At 41.9% G+C, this 27839-nt stretch overlaps 1 protein-coding gene across 2 annotated transcripts in view; it reads left to right on the top strand.

Annotated features, from left to right (window-relative positions):
- The window catches only part of TSEN15 (tRNA splicing endonuclease subunit 15), a 148589-nt gene that overhangs the window by 69776 nt on the left and 50974 nt on the right, over window positions 1–27839 (top strand). For both annotated transcript variants that reach the window (XM_044085300.1, XM_044085301.1), the window contains exon 3: window positions 4493–4628. In XM_044085300.1, coding sequence (XP_043941235.1) covers window positions 4493–4628 — 136 coding nt within the window. The remainder of the gene's footprint in view (window positions 1–4492; window positions 4629–27839) is intronic.

The following is a 27839-nucleotide window of genomic DNA, read 5'->3' on the forward strand; positions in this document are numbered from 1 at the left end:
TTCCTGACACTGATCCAAAAAGTATAAAACTTTGCTTTTTGCAGCAGGGCAACCTGCACTCCCTACACCCCCAGTTAATTATATATATCAGCTCTTGGTATCGCACTATAGAGGAGAAAGTGTAAAACCACCCCTCCCGGTTGTACCGTGGCCTCAGAAATAAGCTAGCAGCACTTGTTGATCTGTATATTCAACATTTTCTGTTCAGTATTCTGAAGGTCGACATTTTCTGCTTTCAGCCATCAGGTACTAAAAATAAAGCAACAATTGCTTCTCCATTAAGGGTTTTGGAATTTAAGTCAAGTCTGGGTTCCTTGGAAGTCAGAAATGTTTTTCTCATGAAGATTAAACCTGTTTGCTGGTTGTAGTTTCTGTGGGAGCCTTTGTTGTAGGGGCCACCACAATGAGTAGATTTGTTAAGCAGACAGCCCAGTCAGTGCTGTAAATAGAGATTGGGTTCTAAAACTTTACCATCAGTTTTTTGTATGTCGATGAGCAGTCTTTGAGAATGTTTGCTTCCCCTTCCAGTAGCAAGCTGTAACTCTTGTTCCCTAATTCCAGAAGACTCTCCCTCATGCTCACATTTTCACATCATTGGGGGGGGGTCTTCAGCAGATGCAGGAGATATGGGAAGTTGCTCTTAAATGCTTAGTAGGACAAAAAACCCTCATGATTCTACTTGTCCCTTCTGGCAAGGTAACTTTAGTCCCATTTCCTTGTCTTAAAAAGCCATCTTGCACCCTCTGATTCACCAGATGATGATTAAAGGCAAATCCTCGTCACGATCTTGAAATCCTGTTTTCCTTCACCTTTAATACCTCCATTGTAATTTCTGAAATCAGTTGGCTCCCCATTGATTGTGCAAATAGTAAAGACAAGAAGTGATGGCACATACAGTCTTGGCAAAATAGGAACATTTCTTTATTGAGCAGTAACTTTATCTCCTCTGTAAACTAGGTTGGATTATTGGACTGGCTGCAGGTCTTGAACTTTTGCATTTTGGAATGACTTTGCTGTGGAGAATTGTTTCTATGATTTATCCTGGAAAACTTATTATTTGCATTTAAATGGCTTGTGAAGTTTTCTAAATTTTTAAATGGGCAACTTGGAATATTATACACTCGTGTGCTGCAACAGAATAACTCCCCGGATTTCTGAATTTGCAGTGTGTGTCCATGTATTCGTGAAACTGAGCTTTCAGGTGCATAACATTTTGCATGCTGTTTTCTCTTTAGAAACTTGAACCAGTTAAACTGGTGTGGTCCAGTGTCCCGTGTTCTCCATTATTGCCCTTGAACCATGCTGCAGTTATTCTACTCTCAGTATGGTCTTGGTTTTGTTAAACCAAATATTATTATTTTTTTTGGCTACTTCTGTGTGAAGCACTTGATACAGGACCCACTTCCATCCTGAAATCTAAATTTCATAATTAAAAAGTTTATTTGTCACTTTTATAGCCAGCAGTTAATGTAATTTAAAGTGATGGTTCCGTAATACCACTTTTCTCTCGACTCTCCTCTAATTTCCTGCTAAAGGATTTCTGAATTGCAGAATTTATAATCCGTAAACCCTTAATCTTCCTTAAAGACCAAATAACCTTAAAAGCAAAACCTAAAGTTAGTGCATAGGTGGGTTTAGCTTCCTACCTGAATGGGACGATTCAATTACTCTGTATCAATATATGCAGGCTGCTCAAGTGCTGTATCATAAGTAGTAAATGACTGAATACTGTCTGTACACTTTAAGGAGAATTTCAGGACCTCATAGCAGGCCTTAGAAATTAGTTTGTATTCTTCTGAAGTGTAATAAGGCTTTACTTGGTGAGAGAGACCTATCCCACAAGGGTCTGACTATTTTTCCTTTGGAACTCCTCTTTGTGGCTCCACGATAGCTTTTAGTGTAAGCAAAAAGTGGTGCGTTACATCTTAGAAATAATTTCCAGAGGCAGTTTGCTTTCTCAAGGCTGAGCTGTATGGGCATATAGTGGATTAAGGAAACAGACTGCTCACATTTTTATGTCCAGTTTCTCAATCTGTTAACTTTTTTGCTGGGGGATACTCTTCCATAATATAGATTGTTGTTTTATGACATCCAGAAAGAAGTTAAGTTGCTTTGCATTGTAGGGTGCCTTTTGAATCCTATCTCTTGGATTTTGTTGGCCATCTATCCCTGCTGTTTTTAAGTGTCTTGCTGCTGTCGTGGGACTTGCCAGTTTCACAGTTTGTGCTGTAATGGGACTTGCCAGTTTCACAGTTTGTATAGTATTTGTCATAAGACGGATAAGGTTTGTTTAGGCATCATTGGATTTGAGCTGTGAAAACAGGAAAGTGCTGGAGATCTCTCAGAAGCGTCCCTTGATTTTTTTTTTTACACTAGTAACCAAAACTGAAGAAGTCTTATGGTATAAGCAGATGAAAGCACTATATCTGCTGTGACAATAAAATCATTTTTTCTCTTCATTGGTGTGGACCTGCTTGGAACATTTGGACACGGTTTTTATCTTGGTACTTTTTTTCACTAGTGTCAGTGGTTTTGTGAGGTGTGGATGCTTGTATTGGGTACCGATCATTTTTAATATTTACCTGCAGCAAGAGCACTTCAAAAGATCTGTCTTTGTGATGAGTTCCTTACTTCACTTTTCCTCACCAAGATGCTAGTTGTATACATGAGGATTCCTTCTGTGTGTCTGGCACAATTATTTACCCCTTTATCCAAGAAACTTTAGACGCAGACAATGTCCCTTATTATGGGCATGCTGTAACAGTGTAGCAGTTGGTATTGTCAGTGTAGAGTTCTACTACCAGAGGATGCTCATTGTATGAATGTGCCGTAAGGTTATGCTATAACAGTTGGCATTGCCAGTGTAGAGTTCTACTACCAGGGGATGCTCATTGCATGAGTGATGTGCCATAAAGTTTTCATGACATGAAGCTGCACAGAACTGCTGTATCCGTATGTCAACAGCCTATCAGTTGTAATGAGCAGTGAACACTTTTATTTCATGTTGCCTACTTAGGAGTCCACCATGAAATCAGAACCTCTCTACATCTGAGCAGTACATGCTGAGCAGGTGTTTTTAGATGCGTCCTGTTCAGTCACTTTACTGCCAGTGATCCTCTCCCCATATTGATATCTCATTATGGCAGAGTAGACAAGTGCCGGTAACAGTAGTGTCATGAAGCAGGGAAAAGAAGGTTGGGCTACATATATTCATGCTGGATGTGCACATTCCTACAGCTCCCTTCTCCTGTGCTCTTGTGTCTGTTGCACCAATGCATTGTGATCAAACTCCCCACATGCATGAGTAGGTACTTTACTTCCATCGAGGAAGGCAAGCTATAGATCCACATTTAGTCCTTTCTCCCCTTAGTTGACCTGTCACCTTTACTGCTACTGGAACCACAATACTTTTACCCCGTACCTGTGTTTACAGCAGTTTGACATATTAAGAAATCCTCAGAAATTCTGGCTTGCATTAGGTTGTGCTGCTGTTTAAAGTATGTAACGATGTACATTTGTTTATTGAGGACAACATCCGGGGAGTGTTACAGATCCATAGATACATAGATTGCTAATAGATTATAGATTGCTAACAGGCTAATGCCCCAGGAGGCCTTTCTAAGCCTAGCCAAGTTTTCCTAAAAGAATGCTGATGTCCTGTGTCCAAGGGTTAGGCATTTATAAGCTACATCTGTCCATAAGGGGCATGGGTGCCAGGCCCTGTGTAAATTTTATTCCATATCCACTGGAATAGCTTGCACTTAAACAAGGTAATAAACCTGGCTCTACTTGGATGGGAAGCCTGTTGTAAAGGAGGGGAAGCCTCTGTAACACACACATGTCTCTCCTGCAAAGTCACAGACAAATTTCAGGTGCCTAGACCTTGTATTTCTGGTACTGTTTGACTTACAAATATGCTGGAGATTCATAAGTGTGGGGTTTGCAGATTCCTTGCAAGTCCGGCATAGTTCTCCCTTAGCAATCTGTAGTAGACTGAGCAGAGGGAAAGGGCTTTAAGGCACTCTGCATAAGGCAAGTTTGTTGCACCTTGTATTGTTTTTGTAAGGAACCCCTGAGGTTGCTGTAGTTGCTGCATATGCCTGGTCAGGAACATACCAAAGTGAGCCTAGTACTTTGGTCTGATTTATATGCAGGAAGTTCATCTCCTTAATGAACAGGAATGCATTGTTTTATTTTATATAGTTATATATGTGTGCGTGACTGCTTTCTGTACCCATTGAGTCACACAAGCCATGATGTCTTATGTGTGTTGCCATATTTTTAAGAGAAATGGAACATTTACTACACTCCTTGACTGGTCATAAGTCATGATGTCTTGTGTGTGTTGCCATATTTTTAAGAGAAATGGAACATTTACTGCACTCTTTGACTGGTTGTTGTCTTGCAGGAAACTCTGTGTAGAGCGTTGGTATTTACTTTTGTATACTGCCTTTCCTCTAATGCATTGATTGTTTCTTGTTCATATTTGTAGCCCGAAATTGGCAGTATGTAGAATATGTGGGGTCCCCAGAACTTCAGATCATCTACCTCCAGGGGTGTGAGAAAGAGGGAGAATCCTTTCAGGTTATCTGCCCAGCGCCTGTTCCCATGTCCCTTAGCCATGAAAGGTGAGTTGTAGTGAAGTCTGAAATGTTAATAGTGGGTAACTCACTTTTCGTCATTGTATAGTACTGTGTCTGCCTCTGACTTTTAAGCTTTTCATTTATAAACTTTTTTTATTCTAAATCAAAGTGCATACTTTATTTTAAAAATTTCCCAAGTTTGATATTGGATAGTACATGAGTTGATGTTTATAACTGTGTAATTGCAGTGTGTTTTATGACGCAGACTGGTTATTCTGTCTGATATTTTAGCACAGCATCATCATCAGCAGCAAAGTCTTGCATCACACCTTTAAAATAAAGGCTTTTCCCTCCGACATGCCTGTTCAGGCAGTGCATTGCCAAGCAGAAATAGGTTCTTTACTAAACAGCCCACACAGACACAGACACACACACACCACAATATGAAATGCTAGCATTCTGGTTCTGCATTAATCTAGTTCAAATTTGGCAAGTGCTGTCTCCATGGTGACCTGGAATCGGAAGGGAGTTGTTTAGGTCCATACAGAATACAAATGGAGACTAGTGAGATTCAAGCCTGGGTTTCTATGCTTACTCTGAATTTGAGTTACTTAGTATGTTGTATCACCACTTTATGGTTACTAACAGTGTTATAGTTAGTGTTATGGATACATGGACACCTAGAATACCATTGGGCATAGGGTAACAGTAGTGACTGATTAACCGTGGACAGCAGCTATCAGCTTTGTCTTGGGCATTTTGAATGTGTGTAGGGTGGGGTGTGGAGGATGTGTATATGTCTATCATTGTCATATATCATCATCATCATCATCATCTGTCTGGAAAAATCCTCGCAGCCTTTACTTGTGAACAGTTTGTCACTTTTCAGTCAAAAGAGAGATGCTGAATCACATTTTGTTACTCAACAAATCAGAAAGGGCATGTTATACTGGGGCACTCCATGTGCTCGACAGGAGCTGAAGTGGTTGTTTCCTGGCATTTCACAAATGCAGTGAAGACCGTTCTGATTGGATTATTACTGTACTACTATAATTTCACAATGCACTAACCTTCTGCATAGCATTAGATTCAGGTTACAGACAGCCACATTGCCATTCTGCTCACTGGGTCAAATATATATACAGCCATAAATGTATTTACTATTGTAACATCAGAACTAAAAAAATAAAAAAACTTTAAACACACATGCACATGTTTAACATCAAAAGTTCAGGCTGCAGCTGTTCTATTACCCTTGCACCTACAAGCACATCTTAAGTGCAGTTTGTAACTGCATATCCATGTTTTTGTCAGGTATACTAGAAAATAGCAAACCATTTCTCATCTGTAACCCTGTATTGAGAGGTACTACCGATTTGACCTGTATAACCACCCTGTTTTGCTAGGCTGCCAAGCTGCATAACTCTCTGCTTCTGTAGGGGTGTGGATATAGGGCAACTTTCCAGGGTTAGGTATCCGATCTGTATCCTATTATCTGTACTGAGTTGACATAAATCAGAAGCAAAAATCATATGTTGCCCTATACAAAAATAATTTTAGCACTGAAAGGACTACACTGTCTGCTAGTGACTAGGATAATTGAGTCGGATGAAGTCCTTAAGGTGGAGTGACCTTCTTCGGTGCATCATGTAATTGAGTGGCATGAAGTCCTTAAGGTGGAGTGACATTCTTCGGTGCACCATGTAATTGAGTCTGATGAAGTCCTTAAGGTGGAGTGACATTCTTCGGTGCATCATGTAATTGAGTCGGATGAAGTCCTTAAGGTGGAGTGACATTCTTCGGTGCATCATGTAATTGAGTTGGATGAAGTCCTTAAGGTGGAGTGACCTCCTTCAGTGCATCATCTGCTGGCACGGCCAAGTATCAGTACCATCATCAAGCTCTCGTCCCCATTTTTCTACAAGGGGTTGGCTGCCATGTCAACTGTCACCATCCTGTCTCACCTCCTGGCCATTCTCCTACCTTCTTTGGCTTGACTGTCACAGTTATTTCACGCAATCCATCCACCTCTTGCTGGATACCTTTGGTTCCTCTTACCTTCATCCTGTCTCTCCCAAGTCATCGTTACCAGATTGTCTTCTGCTTTCCGGAACCTGTACCCAAACCAGCATATCTGTTCTTTTGACCTTCTCTACAATTGTTGCTCCTTGGGCTTCTGTTCTTATTTCCTCATTACTTCGTCTGTCCCACAGTGTTCATTCTGTCACTTGTCTCAGGCACTCCATCACCTCTAGCTTCCTCAACTGTTGTGCCTTCACTGCCCAGGTTTCTGTACAGTACGGTACTACAGGTTGCATCACTGTTTTATACACCTTACTTTTCAGCTTCTTAGGCATTCTTCTGTCACACCCTACCCCTAACACTGTGGCAGTTGACTGCAGCCGTCTGTTTTTTTTAGTATGACTCCCCCTTTCAGATTATATTTGTTTTATAATGAGAAAAGGCTGTAATGCAACCTGACACAGTGTGTCAGGTAGCATTGCAACCTTTTCCCATTAAGCATGAGTGCATGGCTTTTCCTTAGGATGAAGAAGTGCAGCACACATACAGAATATATCTGCACTGAGTTAGCATGATATGTATTTCACCACTGTTACTTTTCCTGATGGTGGAAGGATGCCAACATCAAAATTCCTGCATTAAACAAGGCAGTATGTCCAGGCAAACTTCATCACTGAGCTATATTTAGTTCCCAAATGTCAATCTTGATTGCATTTTGTGCATGAGCCCCAAGATTAAAGTCCTGAAATATTTACTAAGAATTGTCAAAGGGAGATTGACACGTGACTTTTTATTATTTATCAAATGCAGTGTTTTATTGGCATTTCTGTCACAACCTGAATTTTTATGTTGTACTGTGTCCTTTGGGGGAGGATACTTCAGAGTGAAGAATGTAGTGCATAATCCCGAATATATGGATAGTGAACTTTATATGGATAGTGAGCTTAACATTACAGTACAATTAAATGAATAAAATAAAAAAAAGAAATAATTTGGTACCCAAAATACTTGCCTTCACTGTCACTGAATTTATGGCGCTCCTATTTTTAGTTTATAAAGAATGATGTACTTCCTGTGAAGATAAAGTTGTGTACATGTCTTAATGTCTGAAGCCATCAAATCCGCTTTTTCTGCAGGTGTGTGCCGTAGCATGCTTTTACTGAGACACTCGCTAGAAAACTTAAATTTCCAAGGTAATAGTACTGTATTGGGAAGTAACACCAGCGGGCCTTGCATAGTTGTTAAGCTGCTCTGTGTTTTGCCATTTAGTTCAGAGCACACATGTACATGTAATATTTGTTCTGGCTGACAGACTCCTTAAATGTTAGAATAGTATCGTTAATGTATTTTATGTTTTAGAAAAATGTTTGTGATCAGCTAAGTAAAAACAAATTATGCTACACAACCAGAAACATAACTCATTCACAGAAGGGTTTGTACAGCTCCCTTCACTTTCAAGTTTCTTTATATTTTTGACTTATAAGTGTTATACTTGTTCAGGGGTATTAAGTACAGTCAATAGTTTTGTTAAAATCATGGTATTCTTATTGCTCATTATTTATTTTCTTAAATGGCATGTTATAAAATTGCTCAAATTTGTTTTAAGCTGAACCTTGAATCATTGTAGTTAGAACTCAGAACTACAGTGTTTACTTCTCAAACTGTATTTCAATTTCAGATGTTCACAGTTTGGTATGTGCAGGCTGTCTTGCACTCTTAAGATACTGTTATGTAGATTTTAGGGCTTCTAATGTGTTGTATAAGGCTGCATATCAAGATGGCTTTTCTTGAAAGCTTTTAAGAAAATTTGAAAAGATATTGACTTGTTGGTGGCCTTTTTGCTGTGCATCTCCCCCATGGAGAAAAAAACTTGCATGGTCTGTGATCTACACTAGGGGTCTTGACATATGGAAGTGCCCCCAGATGTGTGCACCTCTCCATCCTCTCTGGCACCATGTGTACTGAAAGTCTTTTTTTTTTCTTTTGAAACAAAGGCCAGGCATTCCCCAGTTACCCATATTCAGTGGGTCGCACAGTTCAGAATGCTAGATTGCAACTCTTCTGTCTATTACCCTGTTTGAGTGGAGTACATCTGTAACAGTACTGTGCCAGAGGCAGGGCTGTAACCTTTACCACCAGAGGCAGGGCTGTAACCTTTACCACATCTTACACTGACTGCTCTAGTTTAGCCTAAAATGGTACATAGGAGTCAGAGCAAAGTATCACTATGCCAAATCGGCTATCAACATGCACACAACCGCCACAGGGCAAGCACTTCACACATGTATAAAGTAGTATAGTTGACTGTATTGAGATTCAAACCCCTACCTACTTGTATGTACTGTAATGCTGCCTACTTATCACATGTGCCACGCCACAGACTATCCTGCCAGAGGGAAAGAACACCATAGTTACTCCTAACCAAGTAGTCTGACGTACTGAGCATTGAGAGATCGTAAATCTTAGATATGTGGATATTAGCCACATCAGAGAGGAGGGACTTATCCAACATTTAGACCACATAGGGTTTAACAAATATTGTTTCATCCTTATTCATTATGATTCTCAGTGCCTTAGCAAAGTAAGGATTTCTATGGTGTCTGGAAAGCACACCCTGGGGTAACAACAACCCAGACCACAGTTGTGTGCAGGTAGTAGCCTTCATGGCAGCTGCTGACTCTTAACAGTGCAGTGTAAAGCCCTGATGTAATGGTTTTGATGCACTGCAAACAGAAGAAACAGTGATGGGAAAGGTGTTTGGTGCAACACAAACAGAAGGGTTAATAAGTGGCACCTCTTCTGGTGATCCTGCTTGTAAGAAAAGCCGGAATTGCTGACATATTACTCGCCAGTCTCAACTGACTGCATGGCTGTCACCCATCTTGTGTAAGTCATATTAAAACTCTGCTCTTCCAAAACTTTGAGTAGAAAGTCCCACTCCAGAGTGTTGTATTTTTTTTGGGGGGGAGGAGTTTTTTGTCCAGTAGCACCGCAGCTACTTGTTTAGCGATGGACTTTGGATTAATAAGTACAGCAGTCTGCCATAATGGGTTTTCTGCCATACCTTCTGAAATCGCACCTGCTGTTGGGAAATGAGTTATGGTATCACAAAGGCAAGCCTGTTTTTCTGAACCTTTGCTAAATATCGTGTGTGCACTGATAAAAGGATATGAGCCATGTGCTTTGGCTCGAGTGTTAGGATGATAAAAGCTTCACTGGTGGAGGACAGAAAAGTTGTTGTTCTTTCGTTTTTTCCCGGGGTCGCCACAGCGGAACTCCGGTCTGCTAATGATTGGCAGATTTTAACAGTGCCTAGGTGCCAGCTTGACGCCCAACCTTCAACGAAGGCACGCCCATTCACGCATGTCTTTTGAACGCCACTCGACCGCTGGGGAGGACATGCAGACTCCACACAGAAGGCGCTCCAGCCGAGAATCGAACGGGAGAACCTCTTGCTGAGAGGCGACAAAGCTACCGCTGCACCACCATGGCTTGAAGGGCAGAAAAGTGACCACTTTAAATGTTTCCATTACAAACTTGTGTGGGCAGGTCAAAATGCCCCACTACCACCTTAGTGACGCACAGTGGTAACCCATTGCTATGCAAAATTTTATCACCCCACAAATTCCCTGAAAGCAGTATATTTGTATAACAGGTGCTTCTAATTCTGGCATATCTCCTATACTTTTGAGAAGGCATCAAAAAAGGTTTCAGAGATTCAGGAGTGATCACCTCAGCTTGACCTAGATAGAGCTTCTTTGAGTAACTTGGAAATTCTTGCTAAATGACTGTGGCACATGGGAACATTCACCCTCAACCCATTGACCATAGAAATGTGCCTATGCACTTCCATTACTGCAACCTGTAAGCCAACAGCTAACCCACTCTTTCTCCACCGGTATTCTGCCTTGGAGATGATTAAGTACTAAAACTCGACCATGGATGCATCGATACCCTCCTTCCCAGTTTGACTTGGATACCCTCATTTCCAGTTCGAGTTGGATACCCTCCTTCCCAGCTCAAGCATGGATACCCTCCTTCCCAGCTCAAGCATGGATACCCTCCTTCCCAGCTTCAAGCATGGATACCCTCCTTCCCAGCTTCAAGCATGGATACCCTCCTTCCCAGCTTCAAGCATGGATACCCTCCTTCCCAGCTTCAAGCATGGATACCCCCCTTCCCAGCTTCAAGCATGGATACCCTCCTTCCCAGCTCGAGCATGGATGTATGGATACCCTCCTTCCCAGCAGCATCTGTAAAACGTCTTGTGTTGTGTAGCATGACATAGTTTGACTCGACTTATTCATTTTCAGAAAGGGTTTGAGTGCTGGTTGGCAAAGTGCAGAACAGTTTTAATCAGGAAGGTATGCAGGATGCAGAACATTGTTAATCATGAAGGTATGGGAAGTCTGTGGAAGGTGAAGAAAGAGGGACAGGCAGCTCAGGTTGATGTGCATATTGAACAAATTGGGGGCTAGGTCATGTATAGTATGTTTGTTCTACTTGTACAGCATTCTCTTTTCTACCCATTCTAGGCAGGTTCCCTTTTACTTCAATGTTTGAGTCTGTTTGTAATAAACACAACCAGAATCCACTGTTTTAGTATCAGACTTGCTCATATGTATAGGAAATTATTTTTACTATAGCAGTAACATTGCACAGCTTCTCTTGTGGTTTGTGGTTTTTTTTTTTTTATTTAATTTTTTTTTTTAGCCAGGGTAGAGAACTGCTCACAAGACCAGTTTGTCTCAGCCCAGAAAAGTTTTAATATTACAAGAGATGCAGTGAGGTACTGCTAGAGTTAAAGCGTATGTAATTCTACTGTTGTTTAAAAATATATGGGAATGATGTGCAGTAGTAAATATACTTATACGCAGTTACTGTAGTGCCATAACAGGTGAGCAGTCTTATACGGCATGCATTACATTGTGACATAGTTGTATGCGCACTAATATATCTTTTAACAGAGGGTTGTATAGATGGCTGAGATTGCTTGTAGTACAGACCTAGAGTTTGAAGTACTTTAGCATACCAAGTCAAGTGCTTTCAGTAGAGAGGGGTTAAAGCAGAATGAATCTGGACAAGTAAGTGGGAGTTTATTGGTGCTTGGCGTATTTATAATTAGCACAGTTCTGTACGTGTGTCCCCAAGTCCCTTTCAGTTTCTTTGTCTTGGTTAGTATGTTTACAGTGTGTGACTTGTTAAACATACCTTAACAAGTTATTCTATTTAAATAGGTTCTGATATAAATGATTGCCAACTGGCTGATCCCATTGTTTATGTGTTTTCATTGTCCTTAAATTAGTGCGTGACTTGTTAAACATACCTTAACAAGTTATTCTATTTAAATAGGTTCTGATTTAAATGATTGCCAACTGGCTGATCCCATTGTTTATGTATTTTCATTGGCTGGCTGATCCCATTGTTTATGTGTTTTCATTGGCTGGCTGATCCCATTGTTTATTATTTTCATTGTCCTTAAGCTTGTATTATTATCTGTTGTTTATTGCCAAACACAGATAAATAAGAGCAGCTTGACAACACTTGTGAAGTTTGGCCATACTGTGAAGGCATTAATGCTGCAGTCCTTGGGATGGTGGCAGCCACATCCATTGTTAACCCCTTTTTCCTGTTTTTCTACATGGAGTCTGGGTCACTTCAGCTGTCACCAGCTTTCTGTTGATTCAATGTCAATATCCTACTATCCTCAGCAGTCATGCCAGACTGCTGCAGGTCTTCTCTCACACAATCCACCCATCTCTTTCCCAGATGCCCACATTCTGTTTTGCCGCCTTCTGTCTGTCCCAAATCATCTTCACCAGGTTAGTAACAGTATTGTGATGTTCTTTGGCATGGGGAATACTTAGAATTCAGTTTGTAATGAGATTATTGCAGCACTGCATGTGTGTTACATCATTGTGTACAGATCCCTACACCGTGCATAGACATGCTCAATATTGCACTTCATTGGGTTATAGTTGATGATTTAGGGGGATTAAGAAGGTGTGATATATGAATAGTTGCAGATATAAACACGTATGTAATATGCATGTGCGTTACCTAAGCAAAGCTGCATTCGGTCAGTGAAGCATCATGTCCTTTGACTTTGAGATGTTGGCCATGCAGACCATAATCTATATCTATCAGCCTTTGAATAGTGAAATTGTTGTATTGCCTATTCCAGTCATAGTCAATGGTCAGAGAAGGGCAATTTTCTTGAATTTTCATAACCAGTCATTAGAATGTACATAGCTAGTGATGGAATCTTTGCTTAGACTTGGTTCATTTACTTAAATATATTTCTGTTCAGTTATTTAAATGTGTATACCCTAGAATATGCATAACTTCATGATCAGAAATCTGGGAGGAGGAGGAAGGCTAAATATGATAAAATAATGGCAATCTGCCTTACTCTTGGTGAGATGTATGGTCTGAATACAGGTCCGTCATACAGTCGCCTCCTTTTGGGAAGCCTGTGTGCCACTTCGTGAGAGAAGAGGCTGGGAAGTGTGATTAAGGACAGCAGGACCTGGACTCATGCTCATCCGACCACACACACACACACACACACACACACACACACACATATATGTTGACTGCTGTGAGATTAGAACTCCTAATTATCTGGTTACACAATATAGAGGACACTACTTAATGCTGTCACCACTGCAGAAGTGAAACCAAATTACCATTTGTAGTTTCTTCCAAATGTTGCAACTCTGATCCTATTTTAGCACAGAAATATGAATATTCCCCAGTTGTGGAAAAAGAAGACTTAAATTCTGGTTCTAAAAGAAGAAAATCTGTATTGGCCTGGCAAGGTAAAAGCTCCAGTTCAGCCCAGTTAGTTCTGGAGGTAAACTGTAACGAGTGAATGAGAGAAGATCAGTAAGAGGATGGTTTCATGCTTACAGTTGAAAATGTTCATTTAAAACTAACGGCATCAGAACAAAGTTTGTTCATGACATTTTAAAGAGGCAGTAGCTTAATTTATGCAAAAAACGCGTTTAATTATTTCTGTTCTGTCCGTGAGTGAAACAAACCTTGCCTGGATGACTCAAGCCAGTTGCATAATGTTCACGTTAAGTATTGAATTAACATTCGGTTACAGGCAAAGAGGAAAAGAAGGAAGGGTTCTGCTTTTACTAAAATCATTTGCACCATTAAAAAACTGATTTTAATGTGTACAATATAGTAATGGTTTAGTTCTACACTCACAGTACAGAGTTCATTTTTTCTCAAATCAGTGTGCTCCGTTCTTAGTCAAAAGAAATAAGCAGATATCTTAGAAGTTCTTTCTTTTTATACTCTTGCCATTCCGTAAAAGGAAAGGCAGTCTGTAATCTGCAGGCCAGACTTTTGTCTGGCGTCATCCTACTATGTTACCTTTTCCCCCTCTCTAGCTGTTTGCTCCTAATTCCTTGGCTCCTTTGCTAAATTTCTTCAGTAAATTCTTGCCCCCTCTCTCCTATTTTCTATTCCCCTACTTGCAGTCACCCCATTGGCAAAATCTCCTTTCTCCATTCCAATCTTGGGTTAGTTGTTGGAATACGTTCTGCTGGTTTATGAATATAGTATTCTTTATGGTTATTCTCCTTAAGGGCCTGCATCATAAATCCTACTCTCATTTCTCAAACTTTCCAAATTGTATAATCATAATCATCCCTTTCCAGTTTGATTTATAACCTCCAGCTTGTGTATATGAGTATGGGCTGCATAGCTCTGAAGTATCCCCTCAAATCAGGTAATTCTAATCCCCCTTGTCCTGTGAGGAGGATTCATTTATCCCACCTAATTCTTGCCTTCTTCACTCCCAAAAATGGTTTCCATTCTTTTATTGACCACAGTCTCTACTTCGTAAAAGTATGCCTGACCTATATGAAAAACTATAGGGACTGAAACATATTTTCATTGCTTGTATCTTCCCTTCCATATCCATTTTTATAATAGACAGTCTTATTTCTCAGATTTTTTCTTTTGTTTGTAGTCTCATTCAACATATCTGCCATAGCAGCATATTTTTTAATCTATGCACTTAAGCACTTCATCTTATGTCCCCGTAAATATTGGTATTGCTGAACTAGTTCATGTGTGGGTTCATAGTTTACCGATATTACCTTTGTTTTATTTTCATTACGTTTGTGTCCCTAAACAAGTTAAAACTCAAAATGTTCTACGTCGCCAAAATGTCCTTTTCTGGATTTTTAAAGTACAAGATAATATCATCTGCAAAATAAAGCTAACATTCCATATCTGCGTACCATTTATGTCTTTAATTCTGAGTCCATCGTTTTCATTGCCAATGGCCTTAAATATAAAAGGGAAAGCGGACGATCCTGTCTTGTTCCTGTGTTCAAACACAGCTTGTCTGAGAGGAACCCACCTATCTTATTTTTGTCTTCAATCCTTCATATATTTTCCTAATTAACCCTTTTATTCTAGTAGTGAAAGCCAAAGCTACCATCGCCCTGCTTATAAAATCTGTTGTATGTTTAACCAAGTTTAGCAGATTCCCTGTGCAGAAGAGTAGATAGTAAGCCTTGGTAGAAAGCCAAGGCCAAGCCTGTCTGCTTTACCTGTTTTCATTATTGGTCATGTTCTGTCACTCTTTAGTATTGCAGTCCTAATCTACAAGGAATCTGTAATATTGCCCTTTTGTCATACCGAGTCAAAATCCCTGCACTTGCTTCATACAGAATAACACACAGGGCAACATAAATTTTGTATTGTACAACTTTGGCAATTTAACATGCTCCTTAAAATTTAGAACATGGCACTGTAAGTGGATAAAATACTGGGGTACTGTGCTAGAAACCTAGAAATTAATTGCTCTGTTATTGTGTAAAGACGAGCTTCTGCTTTGTGAAGGAATAAAGGTATTACTTTAGTTTTTACAATTCAGAATTCATGTTGTAACATGTATGTTTAAATTTAGTGCACATTAGCTGTAAAAGTGCTGGGCTGCTGTACCTGAAACCCCAATCTGCATTTGTATGTCCTTGTATATACTCTGTGTAACTCTACATGGCATTTACCCCCCCCCCTCCATAGTCGCTCCTGATGTCCGTATCTTTCATCTTAATAGCTGTACTGAACATTAAGCAAATAAGTGTTTCAACTTTGTGTGCGACTTATTAGTATTAGGCATGTATCCTCTTTTATTTGGGCGTACGGCCTGGTTCTGTATACTAGAAATTATTTTTGTAAAAGTGTTATTCATGTGCAATGTTGCACCCCCCCCCCCCTTTTTAAATGCTTTTCTTAATATTCAGAACTTTTGTTTTTGCTGCATTCACTTTTTTATCGGAATAGTAAAAGTTCTTTAGATATGTAATAAAAGTCCATAAATGTGTGTGAGACTGATATTAATCATTGCTCCCTCTGCATGTTGGGGACACATGCACCTTTCTGTTTTGAGGTGTAGATTGAATAATTTAACAGGAATGGTTTGACAGATGGAGCTGGACTGAATGTGGTGCAGGACTTCAGTTTTAATTTACCACATGGCACAAGGATCCTATTAACCTTTACATTAAAATGTCTGAGTGACACCCCAGTGCTGACTTCCTGAAAGGTATCATTGTTTATTACCTCTTGAATTGAAATATAATGCACTTTATTGATATGTACTGGAGCAGACTAGTCATACTATGAAATTAATTTTATAATTCAGTTTTGTACATAATGTAAAGGCAGTGTGTTGTCTGTTATCTGTAAAGCAGCAAGAGAACATGGCATTTAATCTGTATCTGTCTCGTATTTTGTTAGGTATGTAGCATATTATAATTAATAGATGTTACTGATCCTGTCATATGAAGAGAACATGGCATTTAATCTGTATCGGTCTCGTATTTTGTTAGGTATGTAGCATATTATAATTAATAGATGTTAGCACATTCTTTGAGTGCTGTTTGGATACAGAGTTTGTCTAAATGGCTTATACTGACCTGTTTCAGTCTCCTGTCTCCTATCGTATCTCAGTTGGTGTACTGTAACGTAACCTAAAGTTGTTACCTTCTGTGAGAAATTCCTCCCAAGTGTATCACTGAGTTTTACCCCCTTTGAGCATCAGAACACATTTATTCATGTCCTGTAGAGTCCAGCAGATCCACATGTCATTGCAGTTTGTCTCTTGCCTCCCAGCAAGGGCTTGACTCTGAATCTTAATGTGCGTTTTTCATGCCAGCAAATGCTTGAATCCCAATGGATGTTTGCTAATTTATTTTGAAGGGAACATTTTTTAATAGGAATGTAGCCCCCAAAAAAGTTATGTGGTTATGTGACCTTCCATGTATATGAATTCTATTCAGATTTCTACATAAACCAAAGGGTACTATGCCAGGTGAAGTCGCTAATGGGTGGTAACGTGGGCAGAATAACCACTTGATGTATTTCTTCCTTAGTATCAGTAGGCTAAGGTGCTTGACTGTCTTTACTCTGACTGATAAAATATAGCAAGATGCAACCAAATGACGTTCTGGTATTACTGGTTAGCGTTTGAAAACTTGGAACTGACTACAGCTAAGTAAACTGTAGGAAGAGCTTGATGTGTGGTTGTACCCCTCATGAAATGATTAACATTACATACTACTAGTAGCTTGGTAGCATGAGTTAACACACAAAGAAAGTCAGCAGTTCGCTTTGCTTTGACTGTGTTTGACATCCCCCCTTATTTTTGCTCTTCTGTATTTCTGCCGTATATTATGCTATGGAATGAATACACAGTGCCTCACGTTTCCTGCAGTGTGTTGAGCATTTGCATGCCACATTCCACTTACTACAGAGTGCCCTTTATTTCTGTGATACACACTGTGTTAATGTTAAAAAGGACCGGGACCAGACAGTAGCATAAACCTGATACCTTTTCCCTTGTGCCATACACTGTTCAATGGGTGTTTTTTTTCTGGTAGATTTAAATAGGGTGGGAGAGGCACGGCAGCACAACTGAATGATTGTTCGGACCTCGGACCCCTAGACTGGGGGGCTAGCTGCCTCACACTTTGTTAGTCATCAGTGTCATTCCTGGCTTAGAGACTCATGAGGGTTTATTACAGGGCTGACATTTTTGAAGAATCTACAGAGCTTTTAATTTAACAAGGCTAAACTGGTGCCTCAGGCTGATATGAAGGACCCATTTAACTTTGAATAGCATTTTTCTCTGTTTTTAAATGAACTTGCAGTGGTAAATTGCAGTTAAGTTTGCACACAATAATAATGTGGATAATTTAACAAAGTATATGAATGGATTATGTTGAGTATTCTATACCCTTCCAGTAGTAAAACAGAAGTGCACCAGGTTTTCTGGTCACTTCATATTCTGCAAGCAGTACAGTTGCAAAGTACAACTCTTTTCTTGTAGTTTGGCGTGCTGTAAGATTGTTAATAGTGATTTGTAGTCTAATTCCATGGTGGAGTAATCCCCTTCTAGCCATTTCATTTATGAAAAATAGTAGCAGTGCATCTTGAAAAGAATGCTTTGCTGTCAGTAACCCTTGAATTAAGTTGTGAAAATATACTTGTTATCCACAAAGGTCAAGCAGTAAAAATGTAAGTGTGGTTATGGGTTTCATTCCAGTTTTAAGTACTCTTGTCTCTTAGTACCCACTGTTGTGCCTTTTAGACTTTTTTTTCCAGAGACTTGTTAAATGCACTGCATGTTTTCTTAGCTGCGTGTGTTCAGAGCAGTTATGCTGTTCATATTGGCCTCCGGTCATGTGCATTTTTGACATTAAAACACTGAAGCAGGAACATTAAACTATGGCTTAGTCTTTTTCTAATTCTAGTTTGAAAAGTAAAAACGATTAACAAACTTCCTGCACTGGCAAGCAGTTCTGAGTTGTCCGTTATTTATTTATTTATTTATTTATTTATTTATTTAATTTTATTTAATTAAGTTATTCTGGCTGTACATCTAGAAACTTCCTCTTGTGCAGACTTAAATTTTTTTGCAATATACTTTATTTCTAGTTTTCTAGGGCAAAGGCAAACAGATTGTTGTAGTTCGTTACCATTACTCATATTGTATTACATAATTGTCCCCTGCTGTTAGTTCTCCAGCTGTTTGGATTAGGATGTAAAAGTGAAAATTTGGTCAACCCTGTGGGTTCTACATATAATTATGCATGTTCAGACATCTTTCAGTTGCTGTTTTGTTATTTAACCATCATATTTGGCTTTGGTTCTCCTAGATTACCACTTTTGTTCAGTAAAAGTCGAACTGTATCAGGATAAATGTTCACATAAGGGTTAGTATAATAACTCTGTGGAGAAAAACTCTTGCATCACAGCCACCAAGGTCTGTGGTTCAGTCTTGACTTGTCTATGTGGAGTCTGCTTACTTCTGTCTTTTTTTCTCTTTTTATTATTATTATTTTCGGGTGCTAACAATTTCCTGCTACCTCCCAAAAAATGCTGGTTGATTGGCTGCTGTCCCCCCCCCCGCCCCTTACTTGTGTGTAGTAAGCTTACCCTGCACATTACATTGCTAAAAACCCTTTCCCTATCAGTACCAGTATTCATATGATGCCTGATCTGAGTTTGGTGCTGGAGTTTACTGACAGCAGGAGAGAAGTTGTCATTATTGTGGGATTAGCTCATTGCATGTCAGTTATTTGTGCTGTTTTTGTCTCTCATTTGAGTGTCGGTCATTTACATTTTCAGTCAGTAATAATGTAATTGTGTGTCTGTGTATAATAAATATAATTGTGTGTGCACGTGTGTGTATATTGCATTTACCTTTGCCCTTGTAACTGAAAAGGGTCCATGTTAAAAATTAGTAAATTAAAATGATGTGGCTCGTGTTACAAATGTAGGAAAGTTAGAAGCATTGAAGGAAACTAGTAGCTATAGATAGTCTGTTAAATACGTTTGTTTAACTGGGTAGGTGTAAATGCTTCCATTGAGTGTCGGGCTTCCCCTTCCTTGGCATTCTTAGTTTGCAGCCATCCGACAAAAGTAGTGCGATGACGGATCATGGTTTCTGCTGGTGGTACAGGAGGTGGAATGGGCACACTGCACACACAAACTACAGTCATAGAGATAAGTAGTGTGATGACAGATCATGGTTTCTGCTGGTGGTACAGGAGGTGGAATGGGCACACTGCACACACAAACTACAGTCCTAGAGATAAGTAGTGCGATGACTGATCATGGTTTCTGCTGGTGGTACAGGAGGTGGAATGGGTTGTTGTAAATGCCTTTTGGTAATTTTTTTGTGTGTAGTGAGAGTTTTCTCAGGTAGTTCCCATTCCTACCCCTAAACGCTTGTTCGTCGGTTTAAAAAAAAAAAGTTTAGTTTCGTGAGGTAGTTATAGTGTAGGCCCTTCCCTTCCCTATAGGTGTGCATGGTCTTAGTGTGTTGGAGTTTTGTAGGTGTGGCGATGTGTGTGTGTGTGTACATTGTCCGGTGTGGCAGTGTCTGTGTGTAAAATGTCTGATCAGCCTAAACCTACATTAAAAAAATGAGCAAAATGTAGCCATACGCTTTCTCTGGCGGATGGTCACACTCTGTGTTGTTTTCCTGGGTGTTCCCCATCTATCCGCCCAGTGCAGTGTGTGCGCTGGATTTAATCCGAGGGCCCTAATGGATAGGAAGGTCAAACAGGTGGCTAAAGGCCTGCTCTCTGCTTCCACGTTGGACTCCTCAGTCTTGGCTTCTGTAACTCTCGCTCAACCCCCAGCCCCCCCCCCCCCCCCCAGGCTGGGACTCGCACTAAACCTGCTGAAGGGGATGCCAAAGGGAGAGACAAGAGGAAAGATAAAGACAGGAGAGACGGAGAAAAGAAAGGGGATAGGCTCCGGAAACTGTCTCCAGATAGGGAGTCCTTCCCTAGCCCGCCTTCCAATGTATTGAGACCTGTGTCTCCTTGGCTGCACTACCCCAGATTCTCCCTGGAGCTGACGGAGCCTTGGGAGCAGAGGCCTTCCTCCAGATCTTTTCAGCAACCAGCCAGAACTGAGTCGGCCGCTTCCTCGCGCTCAACTCTGAGTCTGTCTGAAATGGCTATGGACAGGATGATGTGATTTATTCGGACCCAGATCCAGACGGGACTCTTGCCAGGCTCCGGAGGGGGGACCTTCATGCCCTTCTTTCATCCAGTTTCTCCTTCCCCGATCCGGCCTGTGGTTTCTGGGTTTATGGATCTGAGGATCTTTGGAGCTGGGGATTCAGCGCCGATGGTTCCTCCAACCTCCACTGCAGCGATTACCTTGAGTTCCTCTGATCTGACCAGTTCATTTCCAAGCAGCTCTCACAGCCAAGAACGGGGAGTCGGACCCAAGGGGATGGAGGTGTCTTCGGCTCCGACTTTGTCAGATCCAAGCCATTCCTTCTGAGCTCTGGCTACCTTAGCCTCTGCCCCTATCCTCACGGCGGACCCGGGGAGAGCTTCCTCCTTGTTGGGTGCACTCTCCATCGGCATTCGATGTGGTGGAGAGGGTTCTCTCCCAAGGATAAAGATCCCAGCCTATTTCCTTGGATTCCACCCAGACTCCCTCGGATTTGATTACGACTCCCTTCAGCTCGTGCTGGAGGAACCCCCCCCCCCCCCACGGCTCACTAGTCCTTTTCAGAGAGTCCCACTGAAGAGGGTCCTCGTAAGCACACATGGAAAAGGAGGCACCTGGACTCCCCTGAGACCTTGCCAGACGACACTGATTTAGATGGAGAAGGTTCCCCCAGGTCACCTCCTGAGAATGTCTCCTTTGGAGACCTCCTGGAGATCCTCCGCCAGAGGGGAAGTTGGTCAGCCCCAAAACCTACGGATGAATTTATGTTCCTGGAGGCTTTTGGCACGGGCCCATCTACGTCCTGGGTGTCCCCGCCAGTGGATCCCTTGGTGGATCTTATCACCACGTGGGCATGGAAGGAGCCTGACACCATAAAGCCAATACCTAAATGCCCGGACAAGATCCTTTCTCCACCCTCTGACAGACAGGCATGGTACAAGGGATCCCCATGGATGCTATGGTGGTTGCAGCCACCACTAAGAGGGTACTGGCTCAGGAAAGTTCCTCGGTCCACACTCTGGACAAGGAGTCCAGAACAGTGGATAGATTTGGCAAGCAAGTATGTTCTTCAGCAACATTTTCCATCTGAGCGCTGAACTATTTGGCACACGTTGTACGACTGCAGTGAGACCTAGTCAAAGAGTTAGCTGAGTCGCCCCCCCCAGAGTATTTGTCACATGAGGACAAGCGTCTGTTCTCCGAAAATGTTGACTCTGAAGAAGTCAGTATCTAACACGTCCGTGCTCCTCCTTTCCCATGCTAAGGAAAGAGCAGCTAGGGCGGCTGGGACCGGCATAGCTATTAGGAGATATGCTTGGCTCAGACTGTGTCAATTTGCGGACCCCTTCAAGGCATCTTTCATGAATGCTCCCTTCGATGGTTCTTCTCTTTTTGTGAAGACTGTACGTGACATCCTTGTCCAGAGTGAAAAAGACTGGAAGACCTTGTCTGCCATCGGAATCCGCTTCTCTACTCCTCAAAGATCCTTTTCCAGGAATCTGAGAGGGCAAAAGAAAATGTGGTTCTGGAAATCACAGTTTTCCCGGGACTCTTTGGACAAACTCGTCCCCTAGAGGCAGTGGGGGACATGACGGATGCCGTCTCAGAGGCAGAAGGGATCCGAGAAACTTTGGGTCTAGGGAGCATTTCTCGGACAGGCCCATGCAGCAGCCCTGAGAGGTTGCCCGCCTGTCCTACTCTGGAGGCAGTCGGGGGAAGATTATCATTGCACCCAGTGGCGTGGGAGTCCATAACTGCAGATAGTTGGGTGCTTTTAAATAATATCCAGAGGCTACACCATCCCGTTTGTTGCCCCTTCTATCTAACCAAAGCGCCTCCCAGATGTCCCACCTGCTCAAAGGGAGATGGCAGCGCTAGAGATTTCCAAGCTGCTTCACAAACGAGCCATCGAACTATACCCCCCCTGCTCAAAGGGAGACGGCAGCACTAGAGATTTCCAAGCTGCTTCACAAACGAGCCATCGAACTGTACCCCCCCCCCCCAATCAGTCTGGGTCAGGCGCTTACTCCAGATTCTTTTTAGTGCCAAAAAAGACAGGGGACCTCAGACCCATTTTGGACCTGTCAACCTTGAACCTGGCTGTCACCAGACAGAAATAGAAATTCCGGATGGTCAACCTGCAGTCTATTCTACCTTATCTTCGAGAATGCGACTGGATGTGCTCGATAGACCTCCAGGAAGCTTACCACCACAGCCCCCAGGGTGTTTACCAAGGTTATGGCAGTCGTAGCATCTCACCTGAGGCTTCAGGGGATTCAGGTATTCCCTTACCTAGACGATTGTCTCCTTGCTGCTTCCACCATGCGTCTTCTTTGCCAAGCCAGAGACTCCTTCGTTCATCTTGCAGACCTGCTAGGGATCACTATCAATGTTTCCAAGTCCCTGTTGGACCCAGTACAGATCTTGGACTTTATAGGGGCATGGCTGGACACCATTCGACTGAACGTTTTTCCAACTCCAGACAGGGTCCAGAGTCTATGGGCTCATGTGTCAATAATTTTTGGCCCCAGGTTACAGAAGGCGGGCGACGTTCTCAGAGCCCTGGGCTCTATGGCTGCAGCAATCTCTATCCTCCCCTGTGCACGTCTTCACATCCTGGTTTTGCAGTGGACACTAGCTGTACAGTGGTCTTGGCTAGATCCACCATGGAATATCCAATTTAAAATCAGCAAAGTCTGCAGGGCGTCACTCCTCTGGTGGCTCCAGTCCCCGGAGATTGCAGTGGGACGCCCATTTATTTTACCCACAGCCTAAGCCACAGTGACCGTGGATGCCTCCCAGCTCGGGTGGGGGGGCATTATCTGGGGGAGGACGGTCCAAGGCACATGGTTCCAGATCGAGACCAGTTTGCACATCAGTGTTCTGGAGATGAGCAGTGTTTTTAGTGTTGCAAGCCTTCCACACTGTTGTTCTTCTGGGGACTATTGCAATTCAGTCAGACAATATGTCTGTTGTCTGGTACATCAACAAACCGGGAGGAACCAGATCTTACCCTCTGTGTCACGAGGCCATGAGAGTATGGGAGTGGGCGATTTTCCACCAAGTCGGTTTCTGATTGCAACTCGCATCCTGGGACGCTCCAGCATTTTAATAGACAGATTGAGTCGGGCTATTCTAATGTCATACGAGTTGTCTCTGAAACAGTCGATAGCGGAGGAGATATTCCTTGCATGGGGACAGCCTTGCTGCGATCTCTTCGCATCTCCTTCCAACGCGAAGTGCAACGAGTTCTTCACTCTGATTCCCTCACCAGGGGATCCCCCCAGAGACGCTCTAGTCCATGCTTCGCCCCTCTGGTTACTGTACGCTTATCCCCCGTTACCACTCATTCTGAAGTTTCTTCAGAAAGCTTGCCGACTGTGGTGCAAAGTGATCCGTATCGCCCCATTCTGGCCTCGTCAGGTGTGGTTCCCCTTCCTCTGGTCTCATGTTCTAGCTTCTCCTTGGATTCTGGATCCCTGCCCAGATCTCATTTCTCATCCCTCTGGCACCTGTCCACCCAACCTGGACAGCCTCAAGCTGTGACAGCTTGGTTGCTCCAGTTCCCTTGATTGCCAGGGCTCCCGGCCTTTTGTCTTCAGTGAAAACTATTCTGGTGGTATCTCATAAGGTTTCCACTAGGTAGATTTACCGCAGTAAATGGAAACGATTCTCTATATGGGCTTCTCAGAGAAACTATTCTGGTGGTATCTCATAAGGTTTCCACCAGGTAGATTTACCGCAGTAAATGGAAACTATTCTCTATATGTGCTTCTCAGAGAAACGTGGATCCTTTTACAGCCCCTGTCTCTGCAGTGTTGGATTTCTTAGCCAGCATTTTTCAGCAAGAGGCTAGCTCCTCCACGGTGAAAGTACAACTGGCAGCTATTTCAAATTTCCAGTTGGTGAAAATATGAATGCCCTATCCTCTTCTAGACTGTGTAAGGCTTTTCTTTAAAGACACCTTTCTTTTGCATCCTCCAATTAAGGACTCTCTCCCTCCTTGGGACCTTACTTTTGTTCTCCAGGCTTTAGTTGCTCCCCCCTTTGAACCTGCAGCATCAGTGGATTTTATTTTATTTTTTATTTTTATTTTACGTTTGTTGACCGGGATAGTCAGACTGGATTCATGTCCATTTTCAGCGTAGGCCCGGGAAGAAAAGCTCCAAGATAAACAGATGTATTAAAAACAACGAAAGCATATTACACTTAATATAGAAAGAATGTTACAGATAGGTATTTACAAAGATTACTTAAGTAGACAGGAATATACAATTTCACAAGTGTGAGTTACCCCTGGTAACTGTCAGGGGAAAAAATGTATACAGTAATCAGATCCCCTGGTAACAGTCAGGAGAAAAAAATTATGCAGTAATTAGATTAGTTGTATTCACATTCTTGATGAGTTAGCCAGGCTTTTACAGTGGCAAGGCCAGTTTAGTGCAAAGTGTTTGAGTTTAGTTTTAAATTGGCGTAAGGAGGAGAGCAAAGTCTGCCGGAATTAGGTTCCAGGCTCTGCCTGCAGAGTTTGCAAAGACTGAATAACCAGCTGCATCGTTTACTTCTATTCAACGATCGAAGCAGTCTTTGATTGTTATAGGGGGTGATACTATTTTTTAAGTACAGGTGTATTATCTGGATTATAAAGGATTTTGTTAGCCATAATCAGTATGTTATATTGGATTAGACTGGGAAGTTCAAGCCACCCAAGCTGTTTAAGGTTGATGCAGTGGTGTGTTCTAAAGGGTAGGCCAGTGGCAAACCTGGCAATGTGATTGTAACAGGTTGACAGTCTATTGAGTACAGTCTTGTTTAGATTAGAGAGAAGGGGGGAAGCATATATTAGTGTTGAAAGCAGGTGAGGGCGAGCTATGGCAATCTTAGCTGAAGGGATTAGGAAGGCTTTTGTTCTGTACAGTGACCCAAGTTTTTTATTGATGGTCTTGATTGTTTGGTTGACAAGAAGGTCAAATTTTAGGTTATTATCAATAATGACTCCCAGTAGTTTAGTGGCAGGGTCGTGGTGATTATTGTGCCATCTTTTGCATTTATGGTGAAGGTAAAAGCAGCTGACTTTTGTGTTGGTGAAAATAACAGCATTTTAGTTTTTTGTGGATTTAGCAACAATCGACGGTTGGAGAGCCAGTTTTCTATGGTATTAAAGGTGGACTGGGTAGCTGACCTCAAGTCTGAGGGAGATGCAGCTGAGCAAGTTAGGGTGGAGTCATCAGCGTATTGGATACAGCTAACATTAGGGATGACTGCATACAAGTTGTTGATAAAGACAGAAAACAGTAGGGGCCCTAATATGGAGCCTTGCGGTACTCCAAGGGTGTTAGGTAATAGGTTAGAGAGGTTGCTCTGCCAGAGAACAGCCTGCTACCTTCCATTGAGGTAGGATTTGAACCATTGAATGGCCTTAGAATTTAGACAGAATGATTGCAGGGTGTGAATCGACATTTGGTGATCCACCATTGACTGCCTTGGTAAGATCCAAGAAGAGGGCTGAAGATATACGGTTATTTTTTTCAATTATTATTTATGGTATTGGTAAATGCTAGTAGGGCTGAGGTTGTGTTGTGGTTGGGATGGAAGCCGTGTTTGGTATCGGCCATGAGTTGGTTTTGAAAAGTGGTGCATGAGCTGTTTGTGTATACATTTTTCCATAACCTTAGCTAGTGGGGAAAGTGTAGCTATTTGTCTGTAGTTGGAGAATTCAGTGGAGGAACCTCCTTTATGTAGTGGGATTACGTAGGATGTTTTCCAGATGGTGGGAATTATAGCCTCTGCTATGGTATGATTCATTAGTATGGAAACTGGGTAGGCAATGGTCTCCGCTGATTTTTGAAGGTACTCGACAGGGAGTTGGTCAGCGGAGAGGGTGGTGGGTTTTAATTTTTTGATCAACGTACAGATAAGTGATGTGGACACTGGTTGAAAGCTGAACGAGGGTAGGTTTATAGGAGTGAGACTATCTGGGGCAGGGGAGCTGGGAGGTAATTGGCTAGCTAGGGCTTGGATAGTCTCTGTGAAGAAATGGTTAAAACTGTCCGAAATAACTTCATGTAATTTATCACTGGTAGAGGCGAGGATAGGGGTAGACGTTTTTCCACGATGAAGATCATTTAGACAGACCCAGAACTTCTGTGGGTTATTCTGGTTTGCTGTCTGTAGATTACATTAATAATGTTTTTTATCTTGTAAAATGGATTTTTTAGTTTCGTTCCTAGCTTGCCTGGTATTTAAGATGATTATGTGGGTTTTTAGTGGAGTGCCATAGAGCCCATATTTTGTTTCTATTGGTAATTTTTAGTCTGGATTCTTTTGACCGCCAAGGTGCAGTTTTTGCCTTTGTTCGCTTTGAGCAGGCTGGTGCATGCAAGTCAAGGATTTCGAGAAATTTGTTGTTGAAACATGCAGCTATTTCTTCTAAGGGGAGGTGTTTTAACCTAGACCAGTTGCAGGAGTTAAATTCCATTTGGAATTTGGCAGGGTCAAAGTCTTTCTTGTTTCTGACTTTTCTGAGTAAGGGTTGTTGAGGATTGATGGCTTTTTGTTGGGAACTATGTAAGTGAGAAGGTGGTCACTTAGGTCATCAGGGAGGGTACCAGCAGTGTACAGTTGAGGGTTACTATTAATCTGAAGAACAGGTGCCCAGTCTGTTAGTTTCCCAAGTAATAGGGTGTCTTGTGGGTAATGACATGATAGCCAGTGTAGGCTGTCTTCAAGTGAGGTTATATTATTGCCAGAGGGAATATACATACAGATGATGTTGATGCATTTAGTTTTGTTAAGTTGCAATTTAGTGGCAAGAATTTCGGAGTTACTAATTTGAGGTGGTTGAATGACATCTAAGTTTACATTCAACTCAGATTTGTAGAATATAGCTACCCCCCCCCCTTTTCCTGGAAACACAATCCAGCCTGAGTATGTTATGCCCAGGTGGTAACACTTCATTGTAAGTTGCGTTAGGTTTTAACCAGGTCTCAGATGGACAGAGAATCTCAGGGGAGTGGACAGCCAGGAGTGCATGCTGGTCATGCACCTTGTTATTGATGCTCCTAATATTGAGATAACAGGTCAGGCGAGAGTTGGTTGGTCTACTAATTTTAGTTTTGTGGTTTTGGTTATAGGTAGAGGGGGTGTATGTATCAGAAGTGGATGGGCCAGGGTACCAAATAGAAGGCTAGGACTATACTTAGTGATATGCTTTACGAGTTTGTTTAA

The sequence above is a fragment of the Protopterus annectens genome, chromosome 10.part0, assembly GCF_019279795.1.
Source record: "Protopterus annectens isolate FY-2018-M chromosome 10.part0, PAN1.0, whole genome shotgun sequence".
Taxonomy (NCBI): Eukaryota; Metazoa; Chordata; order Ceratodontiformes; family Protopteridae; genus Protopterus; species Protopterus annectens.